Here is a 25,785-nt window from a genome sequence, read left to right as displayed (position 1 = left end):
AGACTGCTGAAGTGACTAGAGTAAAATTTCTAGTTACAGAAAGTGATATGCTCCCTGTGTTTCCTACAGTGCTGTCTGTTGAGGTTGGTGCTGTCAACATTTCTGATGTTGTCGCAGGTGTGTGGCTCACACTGGCTGAGGATGAAGTGGTTGTTTCACCTGAAGAGGATGTCCCCTGGGGAGTGCCGGCTGTAAGAGTGTGTCCACGTGGGGATGATGAGGGGGTTGATGTGGTCACATCTGTGTTGGTGGTGCTTTGAGTTTCTCTGGTGGTTTCCATGCTGTGAGTCTGGTGGTCCTGAGAAGATGCTGATGTTTCCTCAGTAGAAGTGGTGGAAGAGAGTAAGGTTGATTGTTCCTCTAGTCCAGTTGTCATTGAGACTGTTGAGGTCACTGGAGTGATATTTCTCGTTACAGCTGGTGATGTGTCTCTTGTGTTTTCCACAGTAGTGTCTGTTGAAGCTGGTGATGTCATCATCTCTGAAGTTGTAGGAGATGTGTTGCTTCCATTAGATGGGGAGAAATTTCTGTCTCTCGAGGTTGGTGTTGTCAACATTCCTGATGTTGTTGCAGATGTGTGGCTCACACTGGCTGGGGATGAAGTGGTTGTTTCACCTGAAGAGGTTGTCTCCTGGGGAGTGCTTTCTGTAAGAGTGTGTCCACTTGGGGATGATGAGGGGGGTGATGTGGTCACATCTGTGATGGTGGTGCTTTGAGTTTCTCTGGTGGTTTCCATGCTGTGAGTCTGGTGGTCCTGAGAAGATGTTGATGTTTCCTCAGTAGAAGTGGTGGAAGAGAGTAAGGTTGATTGTACCTCTAGTCCCGTTGTCATTGAGACTGTTGAGGTCACTGGAGTGATATTTCTTGTTACAGTTGGTGATGTGTCTCTTGTATTCTCTACAGTAGTATCTGTTGAAGTTGGTGATGTCATCCTCTCTGATGTTGTAGGAAATGTGTTGCTTCCACTAGATGGGGAGAAATTTCTGTCTGTTGAGGTTCGTGCTGTCAATATTTCTGACACTGTCACAGGTGTGTGGCTCACCCTGGCTGGGGAAGAAACTGTTGTTTCACCTGAAGAGGATGTCTCCTGGGGTGTGCCTCCTGTAAGAGTGTGTCCACTTGGGGATGATGAGGGAGTTGATGTGGTCACATCTGTGATGGTGGTGCTTTGAGTTTCTCTGGTGGTTTCCATGCTGTGAGTCTGGTGGTCCTGAGAAGATGCTGATGTTTCCTCAGTAGAAGTGGTGGAAGAGAGTAAGGTTGATTGTTCCTCTAGTCCAGTTGTCATTGAGACTGTTGAGGTCACTGGAGTGATATTTCTTGTTACAGTTGGTGATGTGTCTCTTGTGTTTTCTACAGTAGTGTCTGTTGAAGCTGGTGATGCCATCCTCTCTGATGTTGTAGGAGATGTGTTGCTTCCACTAGATGGGGAGAAATTTCTCTCTGTTGAGGTTGGTGGTGTCAACATTTCTGATGTTGTTGCAGGTGTGCGGCTCACACTGGCTGCGGATGAAGTGGTTGTTTCACCTGAAGAGGATGTCTCCTGGGGAGTGCCTTCTGTAAGAGTGTGTCCACTTGGGGATGATGAGGGAGTTGATGTGGTCACATCTGTGATGGTGGTGCTTTGAGTTTCTCTGGTGGTTTCCATGCTGTGAGTCTGGTGGTCCTGAGAAGATGCTGATGTTTCTTCAGTAGAAGTGGTGGAAGAGGGTAAGGTTGATTGTACCTCTAGTCCCGTTGTCATTGAGACTCTTGAGGTCACTGGAGTGATATTTCTCATTACAGTTGGTGATGTGTCTCTTGTGTTCTCTACAGTAGTATCTGTTGAAGTTGGTGATGTCATCCTCTCTGATGTTGTAGGAGATGTGTTGCTTCCACTAGATGGGGAGAAATTTCTGTCTCTCGAGGTTGGTGTTGTCATCATTTCTGATGTTGCCGCAGGTGTGTGGCTCACACTGGCTGCGGATGAAGTGGTTGTTTCACCTGAAGAGGATGTCTCCTGGGGAGTGCTTTCTGTAAGAGTGTGTCCACGTGGGGATGATGAGGGGTTTGATGTGGTTACATCTGTGTTGGTGGTGCTTTGAGTTTCTCTGGTGGTTTCCATGCTGTGAGTCTGGTGGTCCTGAGAAGATGTTGATGTTTCCTCAGTAGAAGTGGTGGAAGAGAGTAAGGTTGATTGTTTCTTTAGTCCAGTTGTCATTGAGACTGTTGAGGTCACTGGAGTGATATTTCTCGTTACAGCTGGTGATGTGTCTCTTGTGTTTTCCACAGTAGTGTCTGTTGAAGCTGGTGATGTCATCATCTCTGAAGTTGTAGGAGATGTGTTGCTTCCATTAGATGGGGAGAAATTTCTGTCTCTCGAGGTTGGTGTTGTCAACATTCCTGATGTTGTTGCAGGTGTGTGGCTCACACTGGCTGGGGATGAAGTGGTTGTTTCACCTGAAGAGGTTGTCTCCTGGGGAGTGCTTTCTGTAAGAGTGTGTCCACTTGGGGATGATGAGGGGGTTGATGTGGTCACATCTGTGATGGTGTTGCTTTGAGTTTCCCTGGTGGTTTCCATGCTCTGAGCCTGGTGGTCCTGAGAAGATGTTAATGTTTCCTGAGTAGTGGATCTGGAAGAGGATGCTTTTGTTCTTCCCTCCTCTCCAGGTGTTGTTGAGACTGCCAAAGTGACTGTAGCAAAACTGCTAGTAACAGAATGTGATGTGCCTTTTGTTTGGTATACAGTGGACTTTGTTGAGGTTGTTACTGTGGATGTTTCCAATGTTTGGAGAGGTGTGTGGCTGATACTAGAAGGGGACAGTTCCTTAGTAGCACTGCTTGTCTGATAGTGTCCATTTGTGGCAGTTGGAGTTCCAGCTGTGCTTGTTTGGGCAGTGCCTTTTAATATAAGATACAAGGACTCATGAGACAAGAGAGGTTCCTTCTGTGAAGCTGGAATATTTATAACACAATCATTTTGCACATGTATCACTCTGTATCACAGGGCTTCAGAATAAATGACTGCAGGATTAATTATTTAACCATGTCTAAGGTTTCTACCAACACTGTGGCACCTAGTCATAAATAATATTTCAATGAATATCTTTGTGCTAACATTTTCTCCATTACTATTAATTTTGTGGGTATGGTAATTGAAACTGGCTCAGTATACTCCTACCTTCCCCATATAAGTTTTATATAGAAGCCAAGATCCATGAGCTGCAGTCTCAGAACAGTGTTTTAATTAAAATACACACACTGTTCATTCAATGAAAAACATTCAAATTTTTGCATATCCTATATAAACATTTCTCAAACATGATAAAGGAGATGAGTAGCCTTCTGCCTTTTTCATAGCCTCTTTTTCTTTTCCTTAACCTAGTGCTTATTTCTCAGTTTTCATTCTCACCTGTCTCCTAATTCTATTTCTAAAAATCCTTCAGTTTTCTCCCCCAGTAATAACCTTCTGATCTTCTTTTCCTCCTTCATTTCTCTCTCGTACCCCATCTGAAATACCTAAGAATTTTGCTGACTCATCAGGACCTTCTTTGAAGAGCAAGGAAAGGGAAATATTATGAACTTGTGTATTTGAATGTCTGACACGACTAGATACATGTACTGTTGACAGTACATGTCAACTACTTGTACTGTCTTAAACAACTTTGTTTATTCAGTACAAAGCATTTGGGAGTAGACCGAATAATACAAGAGAATTTATGAGGACTCCCTCTTCTCTGGAATATGGTGGGTGTTTTTTGGGGTGGATGCTCTCTCTCTCTCTTTTTTTTTTTTTTGGCTGCATTGGGTCTTCATTGCTGCGCGCTGGCTTTTCTGTAGATGCAGCAAGCGGGTGCTACTCTTCGTTGCGGTGTGTGGGTTTCTCATTGTGGTGTGTGGGCTTCTCATTGCGGTGGCTTCTCTTGTTGCGGAGCACGGGCTCTAGGCACGGGGCTTCAGTAGTTGTGGCTCTAGAGCGCAGGCTCAGTAGTTGTGGCGCACGGGCTTAGTTGCTCCGTGACATGTGGGATCTTCCCAGACGAGGGATCGAACCCATTTCCCCTGCATTGGCAGGCGGATTCTTAACCACTGCACCACCATGGAAGCCCTGGACTCTCTCTTATATTCAGATATATAGTTATTTTTATTTCATTTTACTGTCTCTGAGGACCATCTTTGTGGGTGGTCCCTCTACCTACAATCCAGAGCTTTCCCTTTCTACCTTACTTTTTCTTTTTAAATGGGAGTAGCATGAATTCTGTTGGTTTTTAGAACCATGTGGGAGGTCCGGAGAACAGGCCGACCCCCTTTTAACAAACCTCAGCAAGCTGCTTCTCAAGGCACCACTGCCTTAGAGTTGCCAGCAAGCCCCCAAGTAGGTGAGGCATAGAGCCACAGGGCCTGGGGCCCAAGCTACTTTTAGGATCAATAAAACTGTTTTCATGTTAATTTCTTTTACAATCAGAAGGAAAAAAAATCAATGTAATTATAATGAATATGTAATAATGAATCCAGCCTTGATTGCATTAGTCCAACACAGTAATGAAGTATAGTTTTTAATTTTTTTTTTAATCAGAGGAAGAAGCCCAGGAAGACAAAAGTGCCTAGCGCCCATGAAAGTCATTGTGTGGCCCTTTTTGTAGACGGTCTCAACAAAAGTCTCGACCCAGTGATAAAGAGATAGGCATAATAGTGGCAGTTCACTGATGACAATCTAACTTCATTTTATATTTTACATTAGTTCAGATACCTTGTCTGATTTTTCCCCCCAAACTATCTTTAACTTCCAAAAAACTTTATTGAAAAAACCGCAGAGCTAACTTCTTTTTGATTCAACCCTTATGTTGACACTAATTTTTTTCCAGTAGTTATTGAGTACAACAATGAATCCAGTTTTAAACAAATTTGCAGTATTTGGTTCTATATAGAAGTACCTTTTCCATTTATCAAGAGATGTTATTCTCTTAAGTAATATGAACATCAAGGCTAAGACACTACTCTTTCTTTGAAAAGAGCTCTTTTCTCCAAGGTGATGACGATAGCCAGTTTCAAAATACTTAATTGAAGGAGGAGATTTTTCCTGATTAGTCAAATTCAAAACACTCAGAGCATTAATAAGGTTAATATCTAGAAGAAAGTGCTTCTCTAGGTGGTTGAGACCTCTGACATATACATTCAGGGCCTCAAAAGTAAATTTGTCAACTACATACACTAATTTTTAAAAAATCCTATAACGTGAATGTGTTTTTGAAATGAAAAAGCATCATCAATTTTTTTCAAGGAATTTAGAATAAGATTAAATTTTAATATTTTTTATTTGATTTGAAATGGCCAGTCTTCCTGCTAAAGTCACCAAATACTCCTTCCCTTAAGACCGCCCTGACAGGTACAAAAGATGAAGACAAGTTCCTTCACTGTGGAGAATAAGCAGTATCTGTGCAGAAGGAAATGACTCAGTCCCAAGTGTGTGCGTTCCTGGGTTGCCAGGCAGTACCGAGGCTAAATGAGCCCAGGTTAGGTCTGGTCGATAAAACTTGTGCCAGGTCGGAGGTTTAGACATGCCTGGAGGGAAGCTTTAAAAAATGCTACAATAAAGGCTAAGGGATGGAGAAGCAGGATTCCCACAGAATGAGGCAGCCTGATTAGGGCTGCTTCAAATTGTTAAGAAAAAAATCTCAGGAATCTAACAACTCATCTTCCTTATGAGAAAGAAGGCAGCATTAGACTAGAATAGTGACCAGACTATTTTAAACTCCATAATGGGAGAGAGTGTTAACCCTTTCAACCTGAATTATAGCATTTTTTTAAAAGCAAATTAAATTTCTTCCTTTTTTAATTTTAATTTTAATTTTTAACATTTGTCCCAATCTAGCAGAAACCTAATGAGTAAGTACACATACTCTAGCCCTGACCACATCATAACATGATGTTAATTTAATTGATCATGCCTAATTTTTTTTCAATTTATTGGCCTGGCAAAATGTTTAAATGTCAACCTATTTTATTTAAAATATTTGACTGCACTCACACTAGCTACAGACAAACCCTGTCAGCCAGGAGAGAATACCATCCTCCTGAACTTTAAGATCCATGAGTCTTCTAAACCAAGAAGAAACCAAGAAAATGTGAGTCTTTCCCCCGCTTAGGAACTTACTCTTTTTGGTTTTTATTAGGTCCCTTGCTGTTCTCAAAAAAATTTTTTTAACCTCTGTGCTCACAACTAGTTGGAGGGATATAGTTCACAGTGAGACAAACTCCTAGAGAAGAATTTAGGTTTGAGTGCTGTTCCTGGAGGTGACTGCAATTTCACCACTTTCTCTTCTGAAGAAAGCAGTTTAATGGATAAACAAGGTCCTACTGTGTAGTAAAGGGAACGATATTCAATATCCTGTGATAAACCATAATGGAAAAGAATATGAAAAAGAATATATATATATATGTATAACTGAGTCACTTTGCTGTACAGCAGAAATTAATACAACATCATAAATCAACTATACTTCCGTAAAATTTTTTTAAAAAGAAAACAATTGAGACTTTTGAGTGAGAATGACTATGAATCAGCTCTAATTTGTTAAAAAGAAAGTGACTCACCTACTATTTATTAATAATAACTAATTACAGGTGACACGCTTCTAAGCTGGTATGGACAAATGCATGGATTGAGCTGCAGAGCTGTGTTAGAAAGTCCTTGGGTTCCTATTTAACCCAAAATGACTCTGCTTAGACTTTAAAAGGGGACTTCCTTTATTCAGAATTATGAGTAGATTTGTTTGTAAGACTCCATATTCTATACCTGCTCTCTCCTCAGTAAAGTTCCAAAACTTGGTTTCTCTAGATAAGGTTTGGATTGGAAAACATACACTATGCAATTATTATTAGGCTTATTTTATTTTCCTAAAAACATAAATAAAAGCAACGCTCTGTCATCTGGCTTTGAGTCACCAGACAGAAGCTATTTACATGCCAAACTTACTAAACCTATTATAGATTCTTGGCAATTAAATCTTGTCAGAGCCTGCATCACTTCTGCTAAAATCAGTATCAGCAGCAAAAGTTTCATGACTGCACAGCCCAATTTTTTAAGTAAAGATTTTTTTGTTTATAAAAGTAGTACAGCTCCATTTCCAGCAATATGGCAGAAGAGATAAGCCTTTACAAAACCTGCAAATGACAAATAATATGTAATAAGTGTTGTCTGAATGCTGAACTGAGAACAGAAGAAAGAGAGGGAGACACTCAGGAGCGAAGGAGTTGCAAACTAAGAGAATAAGTAAGTGCTCTCACAAGATTTGCATGTATTTCTGAGATCTAGAGTTAGGGGATTTAAGGGCTGCATGGGGAAAGGAGACAGAATCTTAGATCAGGACACTGTAAATTGAGTATCTTCTGCATAAAGCTGGAACCCTCAGTGAAAAGATGGACTAGAAAAATCAGAAAGAAAAAAGAAAAAGAAAGCTGAATGAACAATATAATTAAGAACAGCAGGACTTCCCTGCTGGTGCAGTGGTTAAGAATCTGCCTACAAATGCAGGAGACATGGGTTCGAGCCCTGGTCCGGGAAGATCCCACATGCCGTGGAGCAACTAAGCCCATGCACCACAACTACTGAGCCTGTGCTCTAGAGCCCACGAGCCACAACTACTGAGCCCGTGTGCCACAACTACTGAAGCCTGCACGCCTAGAGCCCGTGCCCTGCAACAAGAGAAGCCACTGCAATGAGAAGCCTGCACACCGCAACGAAGAGTAGCCCCTGCTCACCACAACTAGAGAAAGCCCACGCACAGCAACGAAGACCCAACGCAGCCAAAAATAAAATTTAAAAAAATAAAAATAAATAAATAAATGTATATATATAAAAAAAGAACAGAACTTAGTGATAGAAAAACAATTGAAAACAGAATAAGGCCAAAAGTTGTTTTTTTGAAGACAAAATAGACACACTCTTAGCAAAAGGAAGGAAATAATGAAGAAACAGAAAATCCAAACAGACTTATAACTCATAAGGAGATTGAACCAACAAAGAAAAGCACTGGACCTGATGGCTTCATTGGTGAATTCTACCAAACACTTAAAGAAAAACTAACACCAATCCTTCTCAAACCTTTCCAATAAATTGAAGAGGAAGGAACACTTTCTAACTCATTCTTTTAGACCAGCATTACCCTGATACCAAACCCAGACAACATTTATTGATAGATAAGTTGATAACCAAATGTGATATATACGTACAATGGAATATTATTCAGCCTTAAAAAGGAACAAAATTCTGACATATGCTACAACATGGGCAAATCTTTAGGACATTATGCTAAGTGAAATAAGCAAGTCACAAAAAGATAAATATTGTATGATTCCACTTATATGAGGTACTTAGACCTGTCAAAATTGAGACAGAAAGTAGAATGGCAGTTGCCAAGGGCTGGGGGGAAGAGGGAAGTGGGGAGTTATTGTTTAATGGGTATAGACTTTCAGTTTTACGGGTGAAAAGAATTCTGGGGATGGATGGTGGTGACAGTACTGCAACATTATAAATGTATTTAATGTCACTCAAAAACAGTAATGATAGTAAATTTTATGTATGTGTATTTTACCACAATTTAAAAAATTGAAAAGAAAGGTAATTGAGGACTTCCCTGGTGGTGCAGTGGTTAAGAATCTACCTGCCAATGCAGGGGACACTGGTTCGAGCCCTGGTCCAGGAAGATCCCACATGCAGCGGAGCAACTAAGCCCGTGAGCCTCAACTACTGAAGCCCACGTGCCTAAAGCCTATGCTCCGCAATAAGAGAAGCCACCACAGTGAGAAGCCTGCGCACCGCAAGGAAGAGTAGCCCCTGCTCACCGCAACTAGAGAAAAGCCCATGTGCAGTAACAAAGACCCAACACAGCCAAAATAAATAAATAAATTTAAAAAGGAAAAAAAGAAAAGTGATTGAGAAAAAAATAAGAAATCTGAATATAAACTATTCCAAACTGAATCATCAGTTAAAAGAGAAAAAGTCCATCCCTCACAAAATGTAGGTCGAGATGATTTTATAGGCAATTTTCACCAGACATTCAAGGAATAGATAATTTCAATTTATACAAACTCTTCCAGAGTTTAGTAAAAGAGGGAATGCTCTACAACTAATTTTGTAAGGTTAGTATAATACCAAGATGCAAAGACAGTGTAAGAAAGGAAAACTATAGATCAGTAAATCTCAGTAATAATGTGGACGGAAATGTCTTAAACAAAATATTAACAAGCTAAGTTCAATATTGGATTTATAAAAAAAAATCATGATCAAGCTGTTTAAACCAGAAATAGAAGAAAAATATAAAACTTTATTAAAATATATAAATCATCATATAAACAGAAGGAAGGGAAAACATGATCATCACAACAGATGCAGAAAAACTATTTGATAAAATTCAATACTCATCCCGTTAAAATTCCTAGCAAACTAAAAACAGAAGTGAACTCCCTTAACCTGCTCAACAATATCAATAAAACCCCGTAGTAAACATCATACTTAAAGATAAAACATTGGAAATATTTCCTTTAAAATTCAGAATGAGTCCAGGATGCCAGCTATAACAACTTCTATTCGACATCAGGCTGAGGTCTAGCCAGTGCAATAAAATAAGAAAAATAAACAAAGGTATGAAGGTATAGAGAAGTTCTTTTTGGTATGGAAGGGAAGAAACAAATGTGTGATTATTTGCAGGTGATATAACTGTTTACATAGAAAACTCCCTAAATTTATAAATCATTAGCAAAGTTTTACATATATGCCCAAAAAATTTTTAAATGACTGCATTCCTATACATCAGCAAAAAAAAGTTTTTTGGTGGTAGTGTTTTTGATAGTGACAAATATAAAGTACCTAAGAATAAATCCAACAAAAGATGTGCTTAATCTTTATGGACAAAGTTATACGATATTGAAATATATTAAAGAAGACATACTCATTATATAAAAATTGTAAACTATAGATCTTTGAAAGACCAAAACCCCATAATCTCACTCCCCAGACAATCACATTGTTATGTGTCCTTCCAAGATTTTTCCTATGCTTTAAAAAATATATAGTTCAACTTACCTAGCATATATAACTTTGCATTCTTTTTAAACATTTTACCTGATATCATAAGCATTTCTTCATGCTTTTATTCTTTGTACAGATAGCCTGAAGAAAAACAAATCTTTCCTGTCTCTGATGGTAGTTCTTTCTTTTCCTCCTTTTGTAGGCATGGAAGAGCTGGCTCAGGGGGATTGGGCCAGCTAATGTCAACAGCAAGATCTTGGGTGTTTTACGTGAACACCACTGGCTGAGTTCTGGAGGTCCCCTTTCCTAACAAAGCCATTCCCTCAACCTGAAAACTTGCATTGTTACCATTCCCATTTCCCTACAAACAGCAGCAGCACAAGGGCAGGTCTCTCTCCTAGAACACTTCCTCCATTGTGTCCTGCTATAACCCCCTCTCTGTGAAATAATGAGAGCTCAGGGATCATGTGCACTTTGCTTGGAAGTTTTTCCTTAATAAACCTTATTTTATGCTTGTTCCATGTGTTGCTAGTGTGTGTGTGTGTGTGGGTGTGGGTGTGTGGATGAGAGAGAGAGAGAGAGGGAAAGAGAGAGAGAGAGAGAAAGAGAGGGAGAGAGTCTGTGTCCCTTGTGGAACATTGGACATCACCTTTTTACATCAAATAATATTCCCATAATTAACTTACTGTTTGACACTTAGGCTGTTTACTATAAATAAAGCTTTGATGACTATCTTCCTGTATGATATTTTGTTTTGTTTTCATTATTTCAGCTCATTTCCTCAACATAAATTTCTGTAAGTGGAATTACTGGTTAATGCTGTTATAAAAGTCTTCATGTCATTGATACATACTGCCAAATTTCTTTGCAGAAAAGCTGTGCTAATGTACAGTCCCACTGGCAGTATATGAGCAAGTACATGTTTCCCAATACCCACTCCCTTTGAGAAAAATCTTGTTTTGGCAGTACCAATTTTAAATATTGTCAAACAGGGCTGTGTCCTTTTGAATCTTTAAAGAACTTGCTAACCATGCGCTGAGTTGATTAGAGTCTCCTGCTCCAGTGTATAAGAAGGCAAGTGAGTCCCTTCACGTTGATGACAGAGTTTTACTGTTAGGTGCAGTCTTAACAAGTTCTAAATCTGTTGGGCTCGTTGTTAGAAGGAAGAGATTAGCATTAGTTACATCAAAACTACAGTATTGTATTTGTCTTTCACCACCATTTAAACAATGTCTTAAGCTGCTCCTTCAGCAGATTATTCAGCTATTTATGAAAATAATTTGCAGATAACCCAACCTGCTAAACTTGAGTAGGTTATTCTTAGGCACGAAATCCTGGTGAGGGAGGAAGGCTATAGAGAAGTTGTTATTGGTAAGAAAGTGGTTCTCAAAAGATAGGGTGCATCCAAATCCCTACGGGAGCTTGTAAGGATACGTTCTGGGTCCTACCACCCCTTCCGATTCCCCATGTGTGGGATGGGATCCAGAAACCTGCATTTTAACATGTGCCCAGGGTGATTCTGATACAGGTGGTCTATGGGCTACATTTTAAGAAACACCATCCTTAAAATGATAGTATCTGCTCTTAACATTTTTTTGTAAGCTAAAACCACCTTACTGAAGTCACGGATATTGGGGGTCTTGACCAAGCTTTGTTCTAAAGAATATTCCCAGCCTTATTCTTGCTGCTCAAGCTTTGCTGGAATGAACTGACCTTGTCTTTTAGCAGAACTCAAGTCAGGCTTTTCCGTTTTCATCAGATTGTTAGACAACGGAAGCCCGTTGTCATTCTCACCCTGGCCAAATACGTAATATATTTGCAGAGCAGAGAGCTAAGGATTTGACTGTGGAGAGTTGATATTTGAGAGAAATATGTTTCTCCTCTCCTCTCCCTTCCTCTCCCCTCCCCTTCCCTCCTCTCCTCTCCCGTCCTCTCCCTCCTTTCTCTACGACACTCTACCTTCTACTTCACTGAAAAGACCAAAGCCATCTAACTTGATCTCCTTCAATGTCCCAAAAACCTCTCCACCAGGAAATGTCTCTGCCTTCACCAGGTACCCTATCCTACCTAAAAAGAAAGGCTAAGTCTTCACTGAAAGGCTGTGTACACGCACGCACGTACGCATGCCCAGTGCCCTGTCTGTTTCCTCCTTCCCCCCTCAGATGGTTTAGTCCATCACTTCTCTCTGTCCGAGGGCCCCTTTCTGCATTGCTCCTTCTCTTCTCCTGACTATCATGCCCAGGTCTTTCTTGACCTAAAATAAAAGTCTCTCATCCATATTGTGTCCTCCACATCCCTATCTGTCGTTTCAGGTGAGCATCCTGACAGAAGGGTCTACACTCTCCACGTGTTCTTTATCATCTACTCCTTATTCTCTCTCCTCCACCTCAGTCACCTCACTGAAAACACTTTCCCCCAATGTTACCAAAAAACTCCTTCCTAAGCACCAAAACAAATTTTCTTCTCAGTTCCCATTAATTTCTGTAAAATTTGGCACCATCCATTCACTCATTCAACAAACATTTATTGAGCATCTACCTCAACAGTCTCTCCCTGACCAGTGTCCCTTTGGTATTTGCACAGTATTGCCCTCACAGAAGCTGAAGGATTCTTTCCTCCCAACACATTCCTTGTTCCTTTTGTTCCCTTCACCTCTTCTCTTCCCTCCTCAGCTCCCAGATGAAGTCAGCCTTCGGGGATCAACTCCAGCCCTTCCCCTCTCCTTCCACACTTTCTCTCTGGCTAAATTACATCTATGTTCACACCTTACAAATACATAATTCTACCCTGACTTCACACCCATTTTCCAGACTCACTTTTCCAGACATTTCCTGGCTGGCCTGTCAAATGCAACATGTCCAAGTTGAACTTTCTCTCAAACTGTTTCTTCTATCTTCCTTCCTTAGGTTAATTGTAACTTCAGTTAACTGTAACCCAGATATTCAGGCCAGAAATCCCTGAGTCATCTTTGATTCCTTCCTCTTCCTTGTTGCCAGCAACAGAGTTTGGAACCAACTATTATTCCTCCAAATTACTGTATTTCTCCCACACTGTCTCCTGTTCACTTTGCTGTGTTATTGTCATTAACTATTGCAGCTACCTCTTAACTGCTCTTCCCGATTCCTCCATTTCCCACCCTGACTCTTAGCTTCCATCACACCACTGCTGGGCTGATCTTCAGCTATGGGGACCAGGAAGGGGAATTTCTACTATCGTCTCTGTAGCAGGGATCGCTTTAGAAAACACCTGGATTGCCTGCCCTAGAAGGCAGCTGCTTGGATCCTGAGGGCAGGGTCTCATTGTTTTATCAGAGCCATGGAGACTGGTGGCTGGAATTGGTCCTGTCATCCTCTCACTACTGATAAGGAAACCAGGGTCCTCAGAGGGAGGCCACTTGGTGCTGGCTGACCTTCCTCTGGTTGTGGCTGAGAAGAGTGTTTGAGAGCCTTGTCAGTGGCTCTGTCTGCACTGCAGAATGGTTTCTGTAATAAGGAATGCCTCTTACCAAGGCATTTCTACCCTATTGACAGTTTCTGTGGAGACACTGTCTTCACATCAAGTTCTTGAGTGTCAACTGACTTGTGATTAACTGACCCCCACCATTGGGAATAGGAATTTATTTCATACTTCTCTCATCAGGCATATTTTCACTCTATAAGTAATAACAATTTTGATACCACATATTTGTGGAGTGCTTTATAGCTTCTCTTAGTTAACAGTACCCCCATTTCACAGATGAGGAAACTGAGATTTGGACAGGCTAAGTGACTTGCCCAACATTGCATACCTTGTGAGGGACAGGGCTCAGCTGTGGGGCTGTCACCAAGTTCATGGCCTCTCCACAATTTGGGCTCTCCTAACACTACCTCAGGAGAGATAAAGTAAGGGACGGTGACTGACCTGCCCGAGCTCTTGGCTTGCCACGTGCAGTGGTCTGAGCCTGGGAACAAGTCTGACACATTTTCAGGGGTAAGTGACACCAGGAGGCTTCTGCCAATTTTCTTGGTGTCTCCTTGTCTGTGATGATGTTGGAGTGAGTTGTGATGGCTGTTGACCTCTTGCGGTGATAAGACTGCTGTCAGAAGACACGTGTCACCTAAAATGGATAGTTTTAGTGGAAGAAGTTCTTCCAGAGGAGGAACCTGCATCTGAGGACAGTGAGGACACCGGAGCTGGCACTGAGGTGGGGCGTTCCTCACTCGCAGTGCTGGAACCCGCCATGGATTTCTCTGCTACCACTGCAGTCAGAGATGTCCCCGCAAGGCCGTTATTCTTCTCCCCTTGAACTGTGTCCAGGGGGAGATGACCAGCTGTTGCCCCAGTGCTCTCAGGGCTGCGGGGACGGCCAGTGTGATGGTGCTGATAGGCCTCATTTCTCCTGTGTGGCCCTCTGGTGACTCCACAGGTATGAGGCGGTGATGGGTGTGCTGTTGACTCAGGTGAAGGAATGGTGGCAGAAGCGGTGATGATAGTGGGAGATAGCGTTCCCACATAGTGGTGAAGTCACTCCCTGAGGAGAAAACAAAGCCTGTGTCTTGCTTGCGTGCATTGTGGGCAGAGGCTTCTTCTTAGTGCCTGGTCTGTTTGTCTTGAGTTATTCTTGGAACTGGAGGTGAGGAACCCATATGCCGTATCACCCACAAAGTTTCACTTTTCTGCTGTTATTTCCTGATTTGTGGGGCTCTTCACCGGGCTGTGCCTAGGGCAGTATAGAGCCAAGGAAATCACTCAACTGCAAGATTCACCTTGAAGAGAAAGTTGACTCACAGATGGGTGGCAGGTGCTCTGAAAGTTGTGAAGAAGTTGGAGGAAAGAGGCATAACCACCCTCCTTGCCATCCTATGCAGGGAGACCAGGGCCATTTGTATGTGTATCAGTCTCAGAATCGGCATAACCCCCCATCTTCAACGGGATGCAGCCTCAGCCCCTCCCACAGAGGAGGAAGGAGGATGTAGAGACTGCTGCTCACAGACAGCTGGGTCTCACTTCCCAGCATCAAGGATGAAGACTGTCATTCTCTCAGAAATTCTTGGTGACCAAAGGCTGAAATTTCTGAGAGGTTCCTGGGCTGTGGGTGATTTCAGGCTTCTGCCCTTCTGTGGTCAGGATTTGGGAGCTGGAAACTTCCCAGAGCTGCCCCTCAGGGATGATGGGTGGGTGTTAGGTGATGGATGTGATGGCTGTTGGAGCCCCTGCTATAGGAACTGTGACGGGTGACAATGGAGCTGGTGGTTGTGTTTGTGTTCCTGCTGTTAGAGGAAACAGAAACTGTGACCACTGTTGTGTCTGCTGTGTATCTTTCCTCCACTGTTCCTAGAATTCATGATGAGGAAAGATGCTAACTCAAAATGCCCTTAGGATAACTGATCTCAAGATATCTCCAGCACCTGGAACGATGGCTGGCATACAGGAATTACTTCGTAGACATCTGTTGAATGAATGAGTTCATGTGTTCCCATCCCCTGGTCTTTGGTCCCTTTAGCTGAGAGAGGGTGAAATGGCATCAATTTCTCCTGTGACTGTCACAATGGTCCCGGGGTCAGAAGACCAACACGATGGCTGCAGCCTGGGCAGTGTGAACACTGCTGTGGCAAACGGTAGCCAGACTCCTGAGGGCCACCCCTGGCTAGGAGGGTGGGCCTGCCTCGACTGGGGCCAGGGAGAGACAAGCTCTGAAACCAAGATATTGGAAGCTGGAGATGGGACTTCTGAGGCAAGGAGGGCATCGAGGAAAAGGAAATTTGGAGCTGTGCTGAACAGACGGTAAAAGCTAGGTTGTGACACTTCTTGACTTGGTTCCAGAGCTTCTGGGGTTATCATCAGGACAACCTCAATGCTGCTACACCTAATGTCTGCTACACCAGACATTAGGTCAAATGACCTGTGGTGATATCCAAGGTGAAGAATAGGCATTGTTTGGGGTGTGACTTCAGTGGGTACAGTTGGGAAGGAGAGAGAAAGTTCTTGCTTTGAAGCCAACTGTGAAGTCAATTTTCTTTGGTGTTATTGACCTAATTTTTTTTAGCAGTCAGCTCTAAGGAGATTGCTCCATTTACTGATGAGGAAAAGAAGAAATGTTGAGAAAGCTGTAAAGACATCAGTGACTTTTCCGATACCCCGGTTCCCTCAGAACACAGGTCAGCTGGTCTCTGACTTGGGGGAGTAGGGAATGAAGCAGGAAAATGATATGGTAGTAACTATTATGATTTGGTGTTTGTTTGGTTGTTTTAGCTGTGATTCCAAACAGACGTGGTACTGCTGATGCCCCCTAACAAGGTCCTTTCTGAGACTGACAGGGACAAGTCAATGGAGACAAGTGGTTAAGAGTGTGGGTTCCACAGACTCACAGACATAGATAGAAAACAAACTCATGGTTACCAAGGGGGAAGCGGGGAGGGATAAATTAGGAATTTGGGATTAACAGATATACACTACTACATGTAAAATAGATAAACAACAGGGTCCTACTGTATAGCACAGGGGACTATATTCAATATCTTAAAATAAACCATAATGGAAAAGAATATGAAAAATAATATATATGTATATATCAATACATATAACTGAATCACTTTGCTGTATACCAGAATCTAACACAACATTATAAATCAACCATACCTCAATTTCAAAAAAAAATGACCGTTGTTTCCAGAGTCGAACTGACCAACATTCACTGTTTGACTTGGGCAAGTTACTTGACCTCTCTGAGGCTTGAGGTCCTTATCTATAAAAGTGGGATGATGGTAGATAATAGTAATACCAATGGGGTAATGTATGTTAAATGCTTAGCTCAGTACGTAAGCTCAGTAAACGGCACTCTGCACTGCCTGTTATCTTGGTCTTTACAAGGTCCTGAGATCCTGGCAAAGGCAGCAATCCTTGTGACTACGTCCTTATTATGGCAGAAGCTCTGTTTGCTGCTGTTTTTACAGTTATCCACTCTCTTCCCAGATCTCCATTGCTACCACCAGGCCATGCCATGGTACCTTGGGGCTGGACTCCCGCAGCCAGCTCCTAACTAGTTTTTGTTTTACCCTTGTCCCCTTCCAATCCATTTCCCTCCATGGTATCCAGAGCAACCATTCCAAAGTTCAGATCTGATCACATCAATCCTTTACCTAAAACCCCTTACTGTCTGCGCATTTTAGTTCCTTAAAATCCACAATCCATTCCACAGCTTACAAGGCTTATATCATCTGGACCTGTCTACCTCTTTCAAGTCCTCCAAAGGGTCAAGCTCTTTCCTTGCTCTGCCCATCTTCCCCTGCCTGGCTCATGCTTCCTCTTCCTCCTCCACTCCCCCCCTACTCCCCCCAACCCTACCAATTTCCACCTCACTTACTACTTAACCTTCAGGTCTCAGCTCATATGTACGGCACTTCCTCAGAGAGACCTTGGTGGATTTACTAATCCAAATGAAGTTTCCCTATTTTACTCTCATCATAATACCTGTTCAACATAACACCACATTTGCAGTTGGGAATTTTTCTGTAATTATTTCATATCTCTCTGCATACTAGATCTTAGCTCCAGGAGGCTGGGCCCCATCTGTTCCATTCTTCACTGTGTTCACACAGCACTGCCCTAGAACAATGTCAGGCACATAGGAGACGCTCCTTAAATAGTTGTTTAGCTAACAAATGTATGAATGAATGAATGAACGAATGAATATCTCAGCACGAGGTGTGGGTGCTTCTGTTCATCCTCTATCAATGAGCAGGGCTGGTTTGTAGAGCTTGTGTACCACAATGCAAATGCAGTGACCGAGGAGTCAGGGGACCTGCCTTCTAGGCCCAGCTGCCTTATTTACAGGCTGTGTGACCTCACACAAGCTTGGGAGGCTGGAACCATGACTTCGTCATCCTTGTGTCCAGGGCATTTGGCATGAGTGGAAATTCAGCAAGTGAATGAATAACTCCACACTCTTTCCTGTTCTGAATTTCTCCAAACCCACTGTCAAACTCCAACTGCAATTTTAGTTGGGGACATCTGTATAGAGCGGAGATGTCTTTGCAGACCTTAAAAATGCACACGAGGAGAACCGAGCTGCCTGCCGCTAAGCCAGCACCCTCCGTAGGAGCCTGGCCACGACTATGGAGGCTTCGTGTGCAAACACAGACGCCCAGTTCCTGGGGCTGCTCTGGAGTCTCATGGAAAATGTTGAGTATTTAAACCTCTATGAAACGCCAACAAATTGAGTTCATTTCAACTGAACTCTTCAGTGCTGTGTTGGGGACAGGGACACAACAGTGACTAAGTATTTGCTGCCATGAATTCAGCCTGGTGGAAGGCGAAAGGTTAGAATTAGGAGGAGAGATGGCTGGAAAGTCCTTAGTCCTGGCCTTGGGAGAGGTGGCTTGGTGGGTGCTTCTCTGAAGCATTCAGCCGCACCACGAAACCAGAGAACAGACACGGTAGCAAACTGCTTGTTTGAGCACGTAAAAGGCCGACCGCTTCTTGGCCTCTCCTGGCAACGGAGATAAATCACTGGTGTGTCAAACCCTGCCAGGACAGCCTCTGCCTCTGGAGCTGAGTCCAGAAACCAAGGGCGTGGAGGAGATTGCCACGCAAGGAAGCGTGCAGCTGTGGTGTCAGGGAGCGGGGCCTCTGCCGCACGGTGGAACTGGCATTCAGCATCAGCTCATGCGAGATGCCACATTCTGAATAAACCAAGCGGACCCTTGCAAACCCACAGGAAGACTGAGGGTGGCTTTTTAGAGCTCAAAGATCCTTGGATGAATGGGAATGCCTCCGAGCCAACAGAGGTGCCCTCTCCACTCTGCCTCCATTATCCTCCTGCCCCAGCTTCCCAGCTCTGAAATGCAGTGGTCCCGACATATTGCCATTTGCAACAACATGGATGGACCTAGACAGTATCATACTAAGTGAAGTAAGTCAGGCAGAGAAAGACAAACATCATATGACGTCACTTATAGGAAGAATCTAAAAAATAGTACAAATAAATCTGTATACAAGATAGAAATAGACTCACAGATGTAGAAAACAAACTTATGGTTACCAAAGGGGAAAGGAGGGGCAGGGATAAATTAGGAGTATGGGATTAATAGATACACACTACTGTATATAAAATAGATATATAAGAATCTACTGTATGGCACATGAAACTGTATTCAATATCTTGTAATAACCTATAATGGAAAAGAATCTGAAGGTGTACACCTGAAACTAACACAATATTGAAAATCAACTATAGTTTAATACATTGTAAAATAAAATTAAATTAAAATTTAAAAAATAACATGCAGTGGTCTGTCTGTCAAACAAGATATTATGGATCTTCTACTTTGTACTAGATACTACCTTATTTAATCTTCACCACAACCCTGTGAAATAGCTTCTTTCCACTTCACTAATTTTGCCAATGAAGACACCAAGTTAAAGGTTCTTTTCTCACATCCCCTGGGCTGGTAAGAGGCAATTTTGACATGGGGTCTTCTGGTTTGAACTTCCTGATTTTTGCTATACATTTTGCAAGCCATTGACTGAAATTTGATTGATTTTCCTGTTCAGGGACTTTCTCCTTTTGGATGTCCATAAGCACAGGGAGGGTTTCCTGGGGTGGGGGGCAGATAGCCTGTGGAGGGCTTGGGTGCCATTGGTGGCAAGTTGGGTGGGCCTGTCCTAAACTGACAGACAGATTAGAGGTTCTCGGAGAGAAGGGAAGCAGGAGAGCCCTCCCTGGGGCCCTCTGTGGCTGTGGATCTCCACCGTCCTGCACTTGCTACAGTCCCATCGTCTCCCAGTGGCTGTGCAGGGCGGTGGCCCCTCGGTTACTGGGCCACTGATAGTATGGGAGACTGAGGCTTATTTTACCTCATTTTCTTGCCAGAGCACGTGGAATCAGGGTTGCCAGGCTTCCTTCTAAGCCATTCCTGCCGGGAGCCACCTGTAGGCACCACGTCTCCGCTGGCTCCCTGTCCAGTCCACCTCTGTCCACCCTTCTCTTCCCGTTTCCCCTTCAGGATCCAGGGCTTTTTCCTAAGGAAGCCCTTACACTACAGCACCTTCATGGAAACCCCAGGGTTTCTCCCTTCACCCTGGGGTGAAGACTCAGACACCTGCTCCAAGGATGACCCAGGCCTGGGTGAGGGTGTTGGCAGCAATGTGGAAGCAGACCCTGGGTTCAGATATAGGCAGGTCACTCGTGGGTCCCCTTCAGGGAGCCAACGGAATGGGACTGACCAGTTCCCACTTTCCCAGAACTCCCCACCCCGGCAGATGTGGGGGACTCACTGCCTGTCCAGCAGAGACTACTTTTCCCTCCAAGATCCTCTGGATGCTCAGTCACATGCCTGGGGCACCACCTCCCATCCCACTCCCCCTCCTTTCCTGGCCCTGCTCCATCTTGTGCCCTTTCGCAATGCACAGGACTCGGTTCCAGGGCACCCTGCGCGGCTTCAGAGCCATCATGGGGACTCCCTTCCAACTTCAAGGTCCTCCTCTCGCTCACACCCCATTGCTCCCCACCTGCCTTCCCCTGCCCACTCCCACCCCAGTCCTTGCCCCTTCGGGCTCCTCTCCACACACTTCGTGGCTCCTCCTGACCTTGACAACCCTAATGCAGGGCTGAGTGCAGGGCCGGTACTGAACACTTTTTGTGTTGACTTTAAATCACAGAATATCAAAACTTAAGAACTCAGCAATCCAGAGGTCATGCCATCCTTTTTCCATTGGGGAACGGAGGCCTGGAGAGAGATACAATAGGACCTGGTAATGGGACCAGATCACTTAGCAGCAAAGCCAAGACTGGACCCAAGGTTCCCTAAATCCAAACCACCTTCTCCCCATTGCCCATGGTCATGACTCCTACAGACACCCCTTAGTTTACCCCCAGGAACAGACCCTGTGGGGCTGGCAACAGAAGGTTCCGAAGGCTCCTTCTGGCCTCTGTTTCCTCACTGCATGATGAGTAGGGAGGATGAGGGGCTTTGGGTGTGAGGGTGGTATAGAGGGTGGGCATTCTGTTTGGTCTTAGCCAAGCCCTTAAACATTTCAAGGAAGGTGGAATCTTCCACATCCCTGGCATTGTGCCTCTTACTATCTGTAAGAGAGTGTGTTCCTCTGACCCACTGTGTGAGAAATGATTCCTTGGGTGAAGGTTCCCCAGGCCTGCTGAGGAGGGGAGGGAGCTGTGATTATATCTTCGGTTTGGGGTCCTGACCCCTCACCCTCTCCTGGCCCCAGAGACGTTCAGAAGACTCAGACACCCTGAAATACAGAACGAAACCTGGCCCTGGGGCCAGGGGGGCAGCTTGGAAGGTAGTGAGGAAGGGACAGGGGACCCAGGGGGAGCTTCTCCAAAAGGCCTTAGTTCCAGCTCTACTTGCAGCTCCAGACAGAGGTGGGCAGTCAGGGTGTGGCGGAGGCCAAGGCCAACACCTGGGCTGTGAGCCCTGCCCTGGGGGCATTAGCCCAAGAGGAAGCTTTTAAACCCAAGTTCAGAGGCAAGAAGCCGACTGCCTGTCTCAGCTGCCCTTTAGTCCTGCATTTTTTCTCCAAGCCAGTCGCTTCTTTTCTCCCCTGGTCCTTCCTTTCCATCCTGCCTGTCTCCTCTGATTCCCTCCTCTCTCTGGATCTACTTTGCTTTGACTCATCTGTTTCTCACCTGTCTTTTCCTCTGACTCTATATCTTTCTGTAAGTTTTTCTTCCAGTTGTTATCCAGCTTTCTTGTTTTTCTGTGTCATTCCTTCTCAACTCTCTCTCCCTTTTTCTACAGTTCTGCCTACCTGTCTCTTTCCACAAAATAAGCCCTGGTTCCCCCAGTGGGTTTCCCCAAACCAGGACACTCCCCCATCTCCCTGCTTCTCTCTGTCTCTACATCCTCCTTCCTCGGTCTCTTTAGCGTTCTCCCTCTCTCTCCCCCATATTGTCCCATCTCTATCCATTCACCTCTCTCTGCCTCTCTGTCTCTCTCCCATGACAGACCCCAGCTCCTCGGATGGGATCGGTGAAGTCAGGTACCCCGTCCCCAGAATGCTGCCCCAGGTGCATCACTTACCCAGGAGCACTGGCCCAAGGACGCAGGAACACAAGCAGCCCAGGAACACACAAGGGACCCTCCTCCAGTGGACACCCCTCATGGCTCCGGAAAGAGTCCCTCACGCTCCCCTGGGGAAGCTCGTCAGCACCGAAGTGGTTGTGTGAGGAGCAGAGGTGAACCTGTCCCCGCTGGCTGCTGGCCTTAAACAGGTGTATTTCCCTGAGGGGCCAGAGTACCAGGGGAAGCGGACAAAAGAAGGCGGGGCCCCGTGCCAATCATCCTTGCCATATCTTTTCTTTCCTCAATCTCCACCCCCTTCCCCCACCAGGAAAAAATAAAAAATATAAACACAGATACACCCTTTGCTCCGTTCCTAGTCAGCCTGAGCCAAGTAGGGGGAGGGATGGGAGGGGCATGTAGAGGAATAGAAACCAGGACACATGGAAATGGGGGGCCCACCCTCCTGCCTGGTGTCCTGGGCTGCCCCTGTCTTGCTGGCGTTTCAGACTGACACAGCGGGAGCCACCGGGTCATTTCAGGAGGAAGGGCAGGGCAGAATGGGGAAGAGAGGTGCTAAGAGGGAGTGAGTTTGGGGCTATATGAATAGGAGAGTGAAATTTGTGGAGATCCTAAGAAACATGGCAAGTAGGGGGAGCAATGTGGGGTGAGAGGTGGGAATCAGAAATACCCCGTATGCTACTTGTGGGATGGAACACTGGGCTGGGAACATCTGCTCAGTGCTGGGCACAGGGTAGACCCTCACCAAATGGTGGATTTCCTCTTTCTAGCAGAGGACGCAACAGAGCCAGGGTCCAGAAAGCCCAAGGCAACCTGGGGAAGCTGCTTGAGCGATCTGGGGTGGGTAGTGCGGTAGAGAGTAGAACCTGGGGAGAAGGAATTGTGAGCCCACAAGGAAGTAGTGGCTGCTCCTGGAGACCTTGGAGACCAGGGCACCCCATTTTGACCTCTTGGGACTCACAAGCATAACCAAGAAGCGACAGGAACTCCAAACTGATTTTGTGCCAGGCAGAGTTTGAAGGTGAAAGAAGGTAGCTGGTATAGTTCTGCAAAGGACAGCAACAGCGATGTCCCCCCACACTTTGCCACGGCGTGAACCCCTGCTTCTGGTTTCTCCAGACTTGATTCCCTGAGTGTGGGGTCTGTGGAGTGACTGGTCCCCAGGCAGGGAGCTCAGGCTCTCACTGCACAGCCTAGGATGAGGAATCGGCATTTCCACGTTCCCAGGCAGAAACCTGGAGCCATCCAAAGAGGAGTGGATGGCTACACTGTGGTGCCGTCTCAGAGGACCAGGAAGGCTCCACCACCTTGTCAGCTACTTGCTTTCTGAAGCTGAAATCCCAATTACAGCCAAAGCCCAAAGGCTGGACTTTCCAGTTATAGTGCAACTACTTCAGAGAAGTAGCATTGTCCCCCCAACAGTCCCACCTCTGTATGGACCCGTTGATCCCATTCTTACCCAGGAGAAGGAAATTCATAAGGGTAAAGAGGAATTTTAAGCATAGAGCAGTGGGACAGGATACGAGGAAGATATCACTGAAAAAAATGTACATAGACACCAAGGCCAACTTGGTCTCTTAATCATTTTTTCTGTGTCAGTTCTTGCTCATGAGTTCTTTCTATTAACTTGCTATGTGTTTTGTTTGGTGACATTTACTGGACTACAGTTTCGTATTTAGAAGAGAAAAAAGCATTCCACGTTAGACCAAAGTAAGAGTTGGACATCTTGTCGACCTAACACAGCAAACCTCCCACTTTCCAATGCAAGGAACGCTGGAGGTGCAGAGTGTTCTCCAGAAGCTACTGTGGTGGCCAAGACTCCAACTGGGCTCAGGATACCTGAGCTTGAATCCCAGATCTGCCACCCAAGGCAAGTCACAGCCTCTTGGAGACTTATTTTCCTCATCTATAAAATAAGGATAATATGTCAAAGAAAAAACAGAGCTGGACAGGTAGTTAAAGCATAAAAACAAATTTTATTCAGGGCTCTTGCAATATGAGAAAAGGGACCTCAGTATAGGCCCAGGCTCAACTCTAAATATAGCATGAGCAAGTGGGAATTTATAGCCAAGAAGCAGGGTAAGGGTCAGAGGATAGAAAATTACTAAGAAAAAACATCAGGGGTGAGGGGATTCTGGCTAAACCAACCTAACAGGACTTTTGGCCGAAGACAGGCCAGGGTGATCAGACATCACCTTGGAGGGATGGAGGAGGGTGAGGCGCCTGATCAGACATTGAGATTTCCAGATATTGAGGATGGGACACTCTTGCTAAACTGACTTGGCAGGGCTCTTGCTAAAACTGGATTTTACAGGGAAGTGCACAGATGGGCCTAGAAGGAAGTTTAGGAGCCTGACTAAAGTTCAGTCAAACAAAAGTCTATGTCAAATAACACCTACCCAAAAGGTTGTGAAAATAAAATGAGCTCAAACACGTAAAAGTGCTTTATAGGTGTGAAGACACCTGTAGAGGGCACTTGGCCTCTCGTTTCATCCTGACATCATCCCTGAAGGTAGAAACAAGTGAGGGAAGCAGGGCATGAAGAGGAGTCTGGAAAAGAATTCCAGGCTCATTTGCATACTGAGTCTTTCTTGCATCCCTTTTGGGTTTTAGGACGTTGGCACGTGTGAATCTAATTCATCTTCTCCCTGCCTGCCTCCAGTTCCTTTCCCATTTCCCTTTGAGCCCAGCTACCTCTTGGCTTGCCCGTTTTCCAGGGTTGGTATGCTTCTGGGTCTCTATGACAAATGCCCCTCTTTCTCTATTTGTCCTTCCTTCTCCCCTCCCAAGGCATCTGATGGAGACAGAGAGGGGTGAGTGAGAAGGGAAGAGATGAGTAGATTCCCGGAGGTCTGTCTGGTGGAGACCTCCTAGGCCTGCAGACTGCTGGGCGTACTCGGGGGCAAGAATCTGAAACCAAATTGAGGTTGATATTCCATGGGGGGGCCAGAGAGTTCAGTCTTGACTTGGGGTATCAGTAAATTGGAGCAAGGATAAGATTATGACATTTTCACATGGAAGGAAGATACAGATGTGGCCTGAATAGACTCAGCCTGGGTTCTGGGCAGCGTGTCAAGATCTTTAAAGGAGACTTCTCTCCTAGGCTACCCAAAGTGGGAGACTCTCATCTGGGGGTGGGGTTAAAATTGCTTACCTCCATATAATTTATGCCCTGATAGACCCTCATGCTGCTAATAAAGTTACTCCTGGCCAGCCTTAAAACACCTAGATTGAGATGGGGCAGGAAGTCAGATATTATTCATCCTGATTTGTTCAATCTTAAGGCTTGAACTAGAGTGCCAGGCCCTGTGTATGTCCCCGTAGCCCTGCAAGGTACATATCACCATCCCCATCTCACATCTGAGAAAACTGACGTTCAGGGAGATGAACACGCACTCTCGTCATGACTGAGTCACGGTCCAGGTTGTGTGATCAGGTGGAACTGGGGAATGCTAACTGCCCTGAATCACTCCTGCCCAGGTCACACGAGGAAGTTGCAAAGCTGGAATTCGAGCCTAGGTCTGCTTGGCTCCAAAGCCAAAGAATGGAATTAACATGCCCTAAGCGCTTATCCTCTGCTGGTGGGGGCTTATATGCTGAACTGTTATTTCCCCAAGGTAGACGCAGAGATACGCCTTTAAGAATGGATACACTGTTGGCTGCAAGGAGAGTGGTTAGTTGGTAGCGCCAGCTGTTAGCTCCTTCAGGTGCACCTCAACTTTCAAGCCAAGAGCACTCTCTTCTCATGGTGACCCT

The 25,785-nt window shown here is 44.7% G+C and overlaps 1 protein-coding gene across 1 annotated transcript in view; it reads right to left on the bottom strand.

The window, feature by feature from the left end:
- Positions 1-22,236, bottom strand: part of MUC4 (mucin 4, cell surface associated) — a 49,497-nt gene extending 27,261 nt beyond the window's left edge. The window contains 1 exon segment of the mRNA XM_059920891.1: positions 22,030-22,236. Coding sequence (XP_059776874.1) covers positions 22,030-22,111 — 82 coding nt within the window. The 5' untranslated portion in view covers positions 22,112-22,236.
- Between the last annotated feature and the right edge of the window lie 3,549 nt (positions 22,237-25,785).

This window comes from Balaenoptera ricei, chromosome 4 (assembly GCF_028023285.1).
Source record: "Balaenoptera ricei isolate mBalRic1 chromosome 4, mBalRic1.hap2, whole genome shotgun sequence".
Lineage (NCBI taxonomy): Eukaryota > Metazoa > Chordata > Mammalia > Artiodactyla > Balaenopteridae > Balaenoptera > Balaenoptera ricei.
Note: the sequence above shows the minus strand (reverse complement) of the source record. Positions and strands in the feature narration are given on the sequence as shown.